We start from the raw sequence: 13,315 nt of genomic DNA on the forward strand, positions 1-13,315 counted from the left end.
ACAGTACTAAACTTACTGAAGAAGAACTGGTTCCAAAAGAGCAGCTTGCAGGATCAGTAGAAAGGTCTCTGCTTTTTCACACCTTTAGCTTTTGTGCTGTTGCTGGTTTTGGCTTGTTTAGGGGAGGTAGGGGTGATTATGACTAAATATGCAGGCTCTATATCATCATACAGAGTATCACAAAAGCAATCACATCTTGTGAGTTACTACATCTTTCTATGAACTTTCAACCTTCATCTGAAATTTCTTGTATAATAGCCACACATTTAAAACGACAGGTTAATCAAATCTATTGACTTCACCAAATACTCATATAGATTTTATTTGCAAAGAAATACCCTTTACCCACACAATAATTTAAAGGATATGATTTCAGTCTGAAGACTCATTTAAGCAGTACAATTGGCATTGATAACACTTACCTGAGTTTGTGGAGTACAGGATATACAGCTATTTTCCAGCTCAAAACCATGCGATCGCCATTTTAAAAAAATAATGCAATGCTTGAAATTTATGAGAATTATGTTTTTACTGACAATGCTTTTGTAAGAGGCTTCTACAAATAATTAGTGCAACTTGCTGCATTGTTTGTGGTTAAAAGAAATGTGCCATGTGTAATTATTTATACAGAGATGCTGCATATAGACTACAAGGTTTAGATCAGCTGGTACTTAATAGTTCAGCTGCTTTAAAAATTAACCAAGTCACAAGTATTGCATTCTATCCTAAAAGAATAACAAGCCTCTTTTCACATAGAGAAATCGGTTACATAACTCTCTTACTCTCACCAGCATATTGAAAGGAATTAAAAAAAAAACAATATCGCACAGAAAGATGGATCAAGCATGAATCAATGTGGCAAGCACATAGCCAAACAGACATGGAGTTAAACAAGAAAAAAAAAAAAAAAAAAAAGTTTATCGCTTAACCTGTTTTGTCAGAGCTGGTATTGATGGTATTGGTAGTGATGGAAGTGAAGGTAGTCTTTGCGCTGTCCTTGGTAGTAACAGATTTCTGCTTATTTTTCATGGCTTCCAGTGCTTTGAGCTTCTTGGCATGTTTAGTGCCTTTGTAGTGGGCCGCAGCCTGGCTCTACAAAGGAGAACAAAATGAACCATGCAATCAGGCTCATTTCTAAACTGGCATTCTCTGTATTAGTACAAATACAGACTACCTTTCAATAATGGGTACCATTCACATTATCCAAGTAGTGACCAAACTGAAAATAATATTTAGAATGATGCTTAGAAAACAATGGAAAAATAATCAAGCAACCCCAATTTGAGAGATACAGTATATCACTGTAGAACAGTATATTACGCTCAGACCAAAATAATGTTGCTTTATTCTACCACGCTTAAAATATATTTCTTTAATAGCTCTTTATTAAGAACTTTTTCACTTTTGCATTAAAAAAAAAAATCTCAGGCAACAAGGAGGAAAGCACTCTCCTCCCAGTATTTCTGAAGTTATCCAGTTTCTATTACTAATCATAGATTTTGTCAAAGTTTCCTTCAAAGGAATGATTTCCTTCAGCGATGATATCAAGAACTTCTCAGACGGTAAGCAAAGACTGACAGTAAAAACAAAACAAAACATAACAAACAACTCCCAGAGTCACCTAAATTCAAACAAAAAAAAAAAAAGCAAAACATAAAACAAGTCCCTAAAAGCCCATCACCAAAAATATAACTGAATTGAGAGGCAGACATGCAATCTGGCTTTTAGAAAAAGGATTACTGTAGTCCCCCTCCTACAAAAGATGGTGTTTGAAATTCAAAGCAAGGAGCATCCTTTCAAAGGAGAAGACTCAAACAAATCCTGTCATGGTACCAAACGTATTTTGACTACTTGACACAGTTAAGCTAAAATAGATATGTGTGTTGCTACTGAGATTTTTGTACTACACTGAAAATATCTTTATTATTCTAAGAGTTCATAGCAACATTTCTTCATTTAATTTATGTTGCAAGTATATTTTAAGAATGATATCTGAAGTATAAGATTACACTTTATACAAATAATCTAGAATCAATATGGATATTCAGAGGTTAGTTTCTCCAACTATTTAAGCTCTTATGTGGAAGACAGTCTTCCATTTAATAAATGAATAACTTGATATATTCCTTATATTTCTATTGTTGAACTGGAAACTTTATTGAAATCACCTCTTTTCTTACTCAGGAAAGATTATCGTGTCTCTAAGAAAATACTCAGAATTTAACTATTAGAGAACTGGACAAATAAAAGAGGAACTATGCTGGGCCAGCCCAAGAATCCATCCAGGTCAGGATTTTGTTTCTGGCATGAGACAACAGCACACTGTTACAGAGAACATACAAGGTAAGTACTTTCTATCGTGGGATCAGAAGAAGAAACACACACATAAGGAATTTAGTGGCTACTGACTCAAAGGATCAGAAGGAAAAATGACCGAGTCACTTGATTCATTAAGCCACCTGTGCAGGTAGAAGACTCCTGTATATTCTAGCATCTGTTAGTCATCAGACCTGTATTTAATGTTGCCCTGTGCTGGATATTGGGGAGAACATCTAGGAAATACCACAGTAAGAGTGTATATTAATTCATCTCGAGATTCATGACTTTCAGCATTCAAGAAAAAGTCAGGACTCCCTCCAAATGCCTAAGATTTGAGAAGCTCAAGGTGAGGAGAAGTGGGAGACTTTATTTGAATAAATAAATATATAGATGTATATGTGTATACCTGAACAGATATATACACACACTCTTGTTATATATTTAGATGCATCATTCAGTTTGATTGAAAAGCCAGTTTCTATGTGCGTAAAATAATATAAATGTTGTAGTTGGTACCCTTATTGAAAGAACACTGGACAGTGAAGATTTTAATTAGAAACAACTTGAACAGAAACAGCACAATCATGCACCTTTTACAATTCCCAACACATAACATCAAGAAACATACAGTAAGCCAAATACAAACAGTCAAGAGATGTTAATTATTGTTAAACTGAAAGACCAGTGCCAAGTTACAATGACGCATTAAAAATGACATTATACAGTAAATTCTTACATTACGGTCATGTCAATGCTATTTTTACAGTTTATAGTCAAATTTAATTATCAGTCAGCTCCAGATTCTGACTGCACTTGCTTTCCCTAATTAATAGTGTCACTCCTCAGATATAAAAAAGGTAGCCAGAATATGGTCCTTAACACTGAATTATTAATGTTGGCATTAGTTTGATATACAATAAACTTTCTTCAAAGATTTCTCAGAAGATCACCCCAGATTTACATCTCTGGCATCCACAGTTCTCTTGCCTCCAAATTCTCATGGTTACAGCTCCACAAACCTCGATTCAAGCAGTGCAGATGCACAAGGAATACACAATGAGGCTCTATGTAAAAATCTGTGACCTTTTCAGTGTTCTGAAATATATAAATTAAATTGCCTCAAAGTAGAAACACATTGCTTAAATTTACAGTGGCTGCTATGTAGAGTTGTCCATTACCCTCTTCCCACAGAGTGCTGCCAGTTTATTCAGTCTCTACTTAGAGAAATTCTTTATGCCTTTGTTATTTCAGAATTTAAATCTCTGTTCTCTGTGGGAATATTTAGCCATCTGAGCTTGTTTCAAGACAATGGTTTATGCAGGTTAACAGTAGTTCTATGTGGGAGCAGACAGATTGCTTCTAAGCATTTAATCAGCATTACACTGAACTTTTACAATTGAACCGGAACTCAAAAAAAAATTTTGCTGTTAATTGTCATTGTCTTTCCTTGCAAAAATAGGATGGAGGAAGTGGAAAAATATTTATAAGCACCTTTTCAGCATGGCAACAGAAAGTATGATAGTATCACCTCACTGAATCATATCCAGCCCTAAGAAAACCAAAATAAGACTCACTATTTAAATGGCATTTACTTGCAGCTTAAATAAAAACTAAGACCATAAAATGCAATTATTTCTGATTTTCATGCAGAATTGCAAGAAAAAGAGAGAGGAAGAGCAAAAGAGATGTTAGACCTAGCTTTTGGTGGAAACCATGATGCAGACCGTGTGAAGAGACTGCATCCTTTCACAGAGGTAGGAAAGGGTCTCCTTCTGGAATACTTTTTAGTTAAACAGTTATGAAAAACAAAGATGTGTGTATATATCTTGCATATATCTTATCAAGCTGTGCTAAAAATGCCCAAGCTATGAGCTACTGGATCTGCTGAAGCCAATGGGAATCAAGAAGATCGTCCTTTCCATGTGTTGTGAAGGACTATGGACTTTTATAATTGCTCATTTCTATGGAAGCCAGGCTTCTTTGAGAAACAACCATTCCACCTAAAATCAGATGTTATATCAAATGGAAGAGATTCAGAACAATCCTACAGTGCAACATTCCCTATTAGTGGAGAATACTTTGTAACTATAGTCAACCAGTTATTCTAAAAACCCTCTAATATTAAATTTTGTTTCTTTTTATCATCATAAAGAACACCCTAAACGAATACCATAAGAAAGAGAGCACTTTCTTTTTTCATCATAATTTCCAAGTATTCTTCTCATATCAATAGTTTCCAGCATTATCCTAGTGCTGTAAAGCTGAGCCACTGTAAATTAACACGTGTGACCCAGTCAGTGATGAAGCATGAGACAGATGTCAAATATTGCTAGTGCAACATTATCGTGAACTTCAAGAAATTACATCCATTCTTTAAAAATATATCTAACGAGAAAAAAGAAAAAAAAAAGTGAGATACCTTGTATCTGAAGTTAAAAACCCACACATTCTTAATTAAACTTTGAAGGCTCTGATTCTTCAAATTACATGCAGATAAACTGACTATCTATTAGATTTACTTCAAGACCAGGGAAATTGCAAGATGTCTAAAGGGAAAATCATTTTCTACTGTTACTTGTAAAAACATTCTACCTATTTCAGCAGTGCAGGTCAGTTTAAGCAACTCCTTTACAAAATAAGTAATTTCTCCTGCTTCTATGTATTTGTCTTGATTAATTAGAAACTTTCCTATTCACTATATTTTCTAAACTTGACCAAATTGACACTATATTTGTGTGTGTGTGTGTGTGTGTGTGTGTGTGTGTATTTGCCTATATAAACATTTTTAATAAAGACATACACGTACATATAAGAGAAAAAAATAAGTCTTTACGCAGTTTATATAGTTACTCCAGAGAGCATTCAGAAACAACAGCCGTAGTGTCAAAGCTGTATTTTGTTTGCTTAAGAAGTGTAATATTGTACCACAATTACCATAAGGACATCACATTACCAGGCAGACTGCAATGTGTAAAATATGACAGGAAAGCTATGAAGTATTTTAAACAATTCAGATACCATATTCCCTTACAATTATAGTCATCATATCTATATGGCAGTCTTCCAAAGAAGTATGTCACCCTACATGAAGGTACTTCAGTGAATCATATGTCTTCTCACTTATGTTCCTCAGGCATTGGTCCAACAAAAACTTCATATTTAATTTTGTGCACTGAGACAAAAAATAAGTATCCTCCTATTCTCAGAGTCTCTCTACCTCACCAGAACTTCATCTTCTATCCTTTTTAGCTCCCTCTTGGTTCATCCAACATTATCAGTCTTCTCAGAGATTGTTCTCCCTCCTTATTTGTTCCTTGCAGGCAATCCCTTCCTAATGAAAGGAAACTCAAAGAAAATAAATTTCTAAGAAGTGTAGTCAATATGTTCCACTAATTCTTTCTCAAAAAAAGTTCAGTCCACTTGTTCTGCAAGTGTTCCACCTGTTCTGTATATTTCTCATCTCAAAACAAATTTTGAAAGCCCTCCATTATGCGGTGATCTCTTTCCATATTGTCATCTGACCAATTAGTATTAAGGTTGCTTCCTCAGAATGCCCCAAACTAAGGCTGAAAGACTTGAAGTCTTTTTTGTTGTTCTGAGACTCCGGAACCCCTTGTCCTGTTGCTGTTTTCACCTTCTACTGGATGCTACCACCACCTCTGCTGTCACTCGCAGCACAATGGTAGCAATTTTGGCTCATACATCAGCAACTGATGTCAGGATCCTCCAGGGTAAAAAGTATATGCTAGAGCTATCAAAGAAAAAAGAAAAAAAAAAAAAAAAAAAAAAAAAGTTTCCCAGTTCAAACTAATACCATCAATGAACTGGGAACACAGGGGAAGCAATAACAGACAACTGCATGAGACAAGAGGGACTACTGTCCTTTGGTGTAATGAGGGAAAATCGCTTAAGATATGCTTGTGCCACCTGTTGTTTTAACTTCTGAGTGTGTATTATCTTCCTGAAGTTGGGCTACATGCCAATAAGTATTTCAAATACAACCTTATAGGTATTCTGAGTATACAAGAAACCGATTAAAATCAGAAAACCTCTCATTTTTGGAAGAAATCATATTAAGTTTTTCTGTAATGACTTCAAAGTGGCCAGTCTAGATTGACAGCTGTTGACTGAAAACCATTCAGTGATAACTGCACAGAGCTCAGGGAAGGCTGCAATAGGCTCCAGTTGAGACACATGCACAGCAGCAGTGCATCCTATATACATAGCATATGCAGGTATTTTCTTAGATTGAAGCTCATTTGGTTCTTCAGTTCCAATAGTACCAAATTCTGTATGGCTTCCAGAGTTTTACTGCTTAGTGCAGTCCATGAGAATGATAATAGAATAATATAAATTACATATACATATAATATATAAATAAATACAATATAAATATATAATATGAAATATAGTTAATGCATACAATTTATATATTCTATAATAATTCATATAATAACAAAAAATAAATGCTTTAAATACCTATAGTAGTAACTGTGAAATGGATGATATCATCCCAGAGTAGAAAAATCTTTTTACTATTTTTGCCTTCTGCAGGACCTAAGCAACAGGGTTTGCAGGGCCAACAAAGTCAGTGGGCTTTGAGCCGAACCATGTATCGTTGCTGCATCAAGATTTCCATCTTCCTCTGATATCTTAAGGCTCTATTCCCAATGAAGCCTGGAGAAGACTAAACAGTTGTTTTTTGTGTAGGACAGGTCTTTTACCATGAGCCATACCTGAGATAACAGGAGAAGGGCTGTACAGTCTTTTTCATTGAGATGTGTTTATTCTAGTAAGTAGGTATATCTTTATTTGGGGCTATTTTAAAATTTCAAGTACAATTTGTCTTACAATTCCTACTGTTTTGTTTAACCAGTGACTGCATACAGGAAATTCAGGATTACACCAGTCATGATGCTCATTTTCTAGAAAACAGAGGAACTCCATGGACTTCAGTAGAACTGACAGACTCTCAGCAACAGAGTCAAAAAAGCTAAGTACTTGTGCCAGCCTTTAAAGAATAGGATATTAAGTCAAGATATGTAATGTAATTTTTAAAGGTGATGTTAACACTATGAAATGCTTATATTGAACAAGAGTAGCATGATTTCTACCTGATATATATATAAAATTAATCTGCAGTCAATGTTAATGCAGATAAATGTTGCCTGCCATCATTTCTTCCTTCTGCTAAGCTTACTTTTTATCTTTTGTATTTTGTCACTTCTGCTTTTTTGTGCACTATGTTGTCAACATCAGTCTGTAATATGGAGCCAGAGATCTAATTACATTACAGACTCAGATGTATCTGTGACATAAAACACCAAGGATTTGTGTGATATAACTCTTTGGGCTCTGAGAAGACTTTTGCCTCCTGAACTATACAACTAATCAATTTACACCTTTCCCTGGAGTCAAATATAACAGCAATAGCAAAAAGGACCTTTCTATAAAAAGGAACATATTTCTCCGTTATCATCATAGAATAAAATAAATTTCTCAGCAAGTTAATTCCCAGATATACAATTTCCTCTCTCTGTAAAGAAAAATTTTCTGTTCCTTCTTCTCTTTCATACAGCATTAATTCAATATACTCTGTAACACACCCTGAGACTCAAGGACCAGAGAGGAAGAGTGACTTTGGAGCTTGCTAGTTCCTGTGCATGACCAAAGGCACTCCCTCCTATCTCCTGTGCTTAGGCTCCTGCAAGAGCCATTTATGCAATGGTGAGAGGCTGCACCTGCATGGCATGCACTGAATTGTCTGCATCACATTTTGAAAGATTGCCTTTGACCGCATTCCTATGCTAAAATCATCCATTCTATCATTATGGAAAGGAAATTAAAAACTTTGCTGCAGATCTTTGGATTTAGAGATTTGTTGAAGGAGGAAAATATTTTTATTGTCTGCCATGAAAACCTACTTTGTTTTGGTCAGATATAGAAGAACAAAATCCCTGAATTCATATCTACTGTCCCATAGCACAGTATCTCTAAGACCATGCATCTTCTTGTACTGCAGCCTGCCACAGAGTGTGGTGTTACCTGAAACTACCTAGGCCACGTACAAAAGAAATATAATAGATATAATACACTTCAAACTGCATTCTAAGGAGACATATGCAGCATCAAAACGTACATGCTGAAGGGAAGATAGTTCGGATAACTTATCTCATCACATATCTGCCATTTTTCTGTTAAGGACAATACTTATTCATCTAGAATAACTGAAGTTCATTGCTTCCCAAAGTCCAATAAACAGGCTACTTGCTTTACCATCTATTTTACCTTTTTTACTGTAAGCAGATCATATTTAAACACATTTTGACAAGGTTTTGAAGTCTAAGTCTCTAGAAGCTTTTACATATTTTCATAGTTATTATGGTTGCTCTGGGGGGATCTTTTGGAGAGGAGATACAATATTCTCTTTTGAAAACTGTTATAGTCAATAAAATTAACATTTAATCTGATCACTAATGTATTAATTGACAGGCATTCAAGCATCATCTATTTTCCCTATGGTAAATCTTACTGTAATCAGAGTTTCAAGAGAAAATTAAACTTGTTTGATTTTTCACTCAGATTAACCAAGTGATTAATCTCAGTTTAATTTTAGAATGAGATGGAAGAAAGTTAATCTATATGCACTGCTATGTGCAACTCATGATAAATTAAGACATGTCTTTATTCAGTTTAGTAAATATAAAATGCATCCTTTGAGTTTTGAATTTGGAACTGACATACTTGGAACTGAGAACTTAAGCAAAGCACACATGCCATTATATTTTTGTAGGAATGTACCCCAGATTCTCTCCTCCAGCAGTAAAGACACCCACACATCTTTTATTCATTGTGTTAATAAACATCTTTCAAATGATAAGTCAGTAATGGAAAATATAAAAGCTGACATACAATCTATCTATGAAATAACAGAGAAAAAGCTCACCATGATACAATATGGTTGTGATTTACTTAATTCTGTAAAAATAACTTTAATAATGTAAAAGTAATTCAGCATCCAGGGTTATACACAAATCATATTTACTTAAAAACAAGGGATGCTGTTCAATTTAAAATAACTGCTTTAGAGACAGTAATTTTCTGAACAGTATTCAAAAGGTCAGTAAGTCTTTTCTGATGTCAGCTGAGAAGGAATAACAACAATGGATATATAGCCAAGGCCTTTTTGAATCTCTGTCACAGTTCACATGGGAAAAGGAGAACTGAGACTGCACATGCGCACCTGCCTGCCTACAGCCTCAGTTCATTTGGAAACTTCACATTGACTGGGCATAGGACACTTGAATCCCTGTGTATTTACCTTGTGAACTGATAACTAATGAAACCTGAGTGGGTGCGTTTATTGTAGCTCATTTAAGTGTTTCCACCTGATTTCTGTTGCTAAGGAAACCCCTTCATTGTCTGTATACATTCACAATAGCAATCTCATTGAATTCTGGGTTTCAGATTTTTTTTGACTGAATCAAAGCATCAGGGGAGAATAATGTTGAGATACAAAAATGATATAAAAAATTACATAAAGACCACAGAAGCTTAAAAAGTGCATATTTAAATTCCTATTAATTTGACAATGTTTGAAGTTGAATGTATGAAAAGGCAAAATAGAGTACATGGAGATATTTTCACTGTGCTATTATGCACAATCTTCATACTTTTATTGGAATTACATTATTAGTATTGTAGTTCATTGCATTTTTTTAAATTTCATGTTTGACTATCTTCAGAAAAACATTCAATTTTCCGAATTTTTTCACTCAGATATAGCTAAATGAACTTTATATTTTGCACTTTCAATTTCTGTAATTATTTTAATATCAGTTTTTGTCTGTGTACTTTAGATCAGCTCCTTCCCATAAGTAGAAATTCACAACCCACAAACAGAAACCATAAATGACTGTGTCTCCTAATTCCAGCACCATTTTATGTGGATTTGGCTGTAGCGGGGTGCTTCTCAGCTTAAAGCTAGAGCCTTCTTGTACAATGCCATAAGTATATGTAAAATACTTTATGAACTTGTCCACTGTGAAAACTTTACACAGTTTTGCCAAGATTGATAATTTAAGGCTATAACTAAGACTGAAGAGTTTACAGAATTTACAGATTCTTTCATTCTACTCATAGTCTAAGCCTTCCAGCTGCAGAAACCTCCACGGATTAGCAATGTATTTTCTTGGAATAAAAGAACTGTAGTCCACCAGTTTCTGGCTCATTTAGACCAATACTGTATCTACATAAGTGACCTTCACCAGTGGTTTCCTGAAGAAAATTCTAATTTAGGTTTATCCACAGGACCTCTCTTTGGAGAGAAATCAAAGGAATATACAGTACATAAAAAAGAGAGGAAAGAACAAAGTTAAATGAATAAATATTATTTCTTACTTAAAAGTGAAGATAGTAAATCACAGTTTATATAATAAATTAATATTCATGGAAAAAATGTCTAACTCGTGATAAAAACTAATGGCATACTAAGGAAACGAGTTTTTTAGCTAAACAATTAGCAGAGATGAAAATACTTTCAGAAAAAACATCAAAATATTCATAAAGAACAAAAGCTTGCAAGACATAGGAAAACTTCAAGATCAGTCAGTCTGCAACACAGCTGTATTTACTTCCGTACATAATTCCGTTATTTCTGCCTTGTTTTTCATCATTGTTGGGTGGACCTGTGAAAACATTCAGAGCCTCAGGGAAGTCAGGGAGATGCTGTGTACGCATACAAGGTTTGCCAGCACACAAGGTCGACTGACTACCGCAGGATCAGAGCCTTAGTACTTTGAACAATCTCCTTTAGATATAGACAGTACACATAGATGTACCCATTATCTGCCACACAAATTATTTATAAAGTAAATTATTTCCTCTTAATGTAATACATGTGCGGACAGATTAAGTTCTTGCAAAAGGCTGCTTTTCAAAAAGATCTGAGATACCCCAATAAAAAGTTGCATAGACTGAAAAATGCGGTGTATTTACTAACACAAATAGCCTAGTTTACTAATATCAATACAAAATAGACAAAAATATCTTCCAGTACAGACAAAGCCTATAGTTTGCCATGTTTTTGTCCTTCAAGCTATCTGTAAGGCTCTCGATAGGAAGCCATGGTTAGGGATTCAAAACAGTATGCAAAACACAATGAGAATGTGCTGGCATTACTTACTGTTTACACTACAGTTATATTTTATCTCCTTCCTACACAACGTTGTTCCATCTACCTCGTCTTATGCTGAAATCTGAAAATCTATTTTTTCCATTGACAAAAAAATAAATGTATCTAATGAAGGTACAAGAAAATGGCTGCAATTCTCCAAACAGTTACCTTACTGGATAAGAGTAACGCCTCTGAAATCGATAAGGCATTTTATATGCTGAAGTGTTTTATGATCAGTGCATCAGAAATGCTCTGTATTTTAGGTACAATCACATAGGCTTTGATGTTTCTTGTCTCATTTAGTCAAACACAGTCTCAAAACTGAAATAACTAGATGAAATTATATGGCCTGTCATATAAAAAAGGTCAAACTAGAAAGATATAAGAGCCCTTTCTGATTTTAAAACCTAAGACATATCACTTCCTATTTTATAAATGTTGTTAGGGCAGAGATTATCAAAGAAGTGAAATTTCCAAACAGTACTAAAATTTAATGCTGAGACTCCAAACTCTTTGGAGCATGAAACTTTCCATTATAGCTATTCACAATATTTATGAACATATTGGTGCTTGTTTATTGCTTATTATAGTTCTTTCACTGTTCTACCTTTTGTTATCTCTCAGTACTAATTCCCATCAATCCATGGTAAGTGTAGCTCAGATGAAAATGAAGAAAGACTTCCTGCTTCTCAGAACAGAAGCATTACAAAGATCTGATATATGTAAATTAATACAATGAAGTCAGTAACATTTAATAGTTTTTCATCCACATCCACCAAACAATAGTAACGGAATGTTCCTAAAGTGATAAAGAAGATAAGAAAAGGTTAATTTAACCTTGCACACATGATCTTTCCACCCAAAGAAATGCTGACATAATTCATACAACACTTGTGTGGAATAAAAGACTTTTTTTTTGTTTCCCTTTTATAAAATTTTAGCCATGGATGCTTGATGGCATGACTAATCAAGAAGAGATCACTCTATCAGAATTAATGAAGTATTACAACACATCAATGCATAATGGAGGATTTTTAAATCTCCTCCTTCTATCATTTTAAAAAAGAATTAATTTAACAGTTGCCATTTCCACAAACAGGTGTATAAACATTCTTAAAAAACAGAGTGAAATCCTTTTCAACTTTTAAGTTTTGTATTGAGACATGGGCTTAGAACGAAGTACTGTTCTCTGGACTTTTCTTCCAAGAAAATAATGAAAAAAAAATTTAGAGAAGAAACACTGCAAGTTTGCACACAGTATGTGTGGACTTAGTAAAAAGTTGGCACATAGGACAGGCTAATCAAATCTGGCACATAGACCAAGTAGGGCTAAGGAAAAGTTAACATGTCTACCCTGTTCCCCATATAATTACTTCTGGAAGAAATGGTTTCCGTAGAAAGTTGCAGAGATTCCCAAATCCTGTTTTTATTTTGAATACAGAGAAAATAAGAATCTTAAGTTTCATCTCAAAAGAAGAACTGACCTTTGTGAAAGTCTCAGTTTCCCTTTCTGACCTCCCATTGCTCTGATAATTTTCAGTATGCCTCACAGTTACAAGCCAGAACTAACCATGATGGGGGAGGTTCTGCTGAAAACTTCCACCAAGAAGTTTCTTTAGCAAGAATTCTGCCTCTATTTGGCTAGGTTTCTAAGCTGGTGTTGCACATCTGGGGTATATGGACATGTAGCCCATGCTTTAGGTAAACACAACTTCAGTATGCTTTCTAAAATTCAGTCATTGTTAAGTACAGGTGAAGTAAAAGTATGGGACAGCTACATTTTTTATGTTCACACCCTTACGACTTTTAAAATTGAATCCT

At 34.6% G+C, this 13,315-nt stretch overlaps 1 protein-coding gene across 3 annotated transcripts in view; it reads right to left on the reverse strand.

The window, feature by feature from the left end:
* ZNF385D (zinc finger protein 385D) overlaps positions 1 to 13,315 on the reverse strand; it is a 426,799-nt gene that overhangs the window by 58,667 nt on the left and 354,817 nt on the right. For all 3 annotated transcript variants that reach the window (XM_062569317.1, XM_062569316.1, XM_062569318.1), the window contains one exon: positions 930 to 1,092. In XM_062569317.1, coding sequence (XP_062425301.1) covers positions 930 to 1,092 — 163 coding nt within the window. The remainder of the gene's footprint in view (positions 1 to 929; positions 1,093 to 13,315) is intronic.

Source organism: Rhea pennata, chromosome 2 (genome assembly GCF_028389875.1).
Source record: "Rhea pennata isolate bPtePen1 chromosome 2, bPtePen1.pri, whole genome shotgun sequence".
NCBI classification, from domain to species: domain Eukaryota; kingdom Metazoa; phylum Chordata; class Aves; order Rheiformes; family Rheidae; genus Rhea; species Rhea pennata.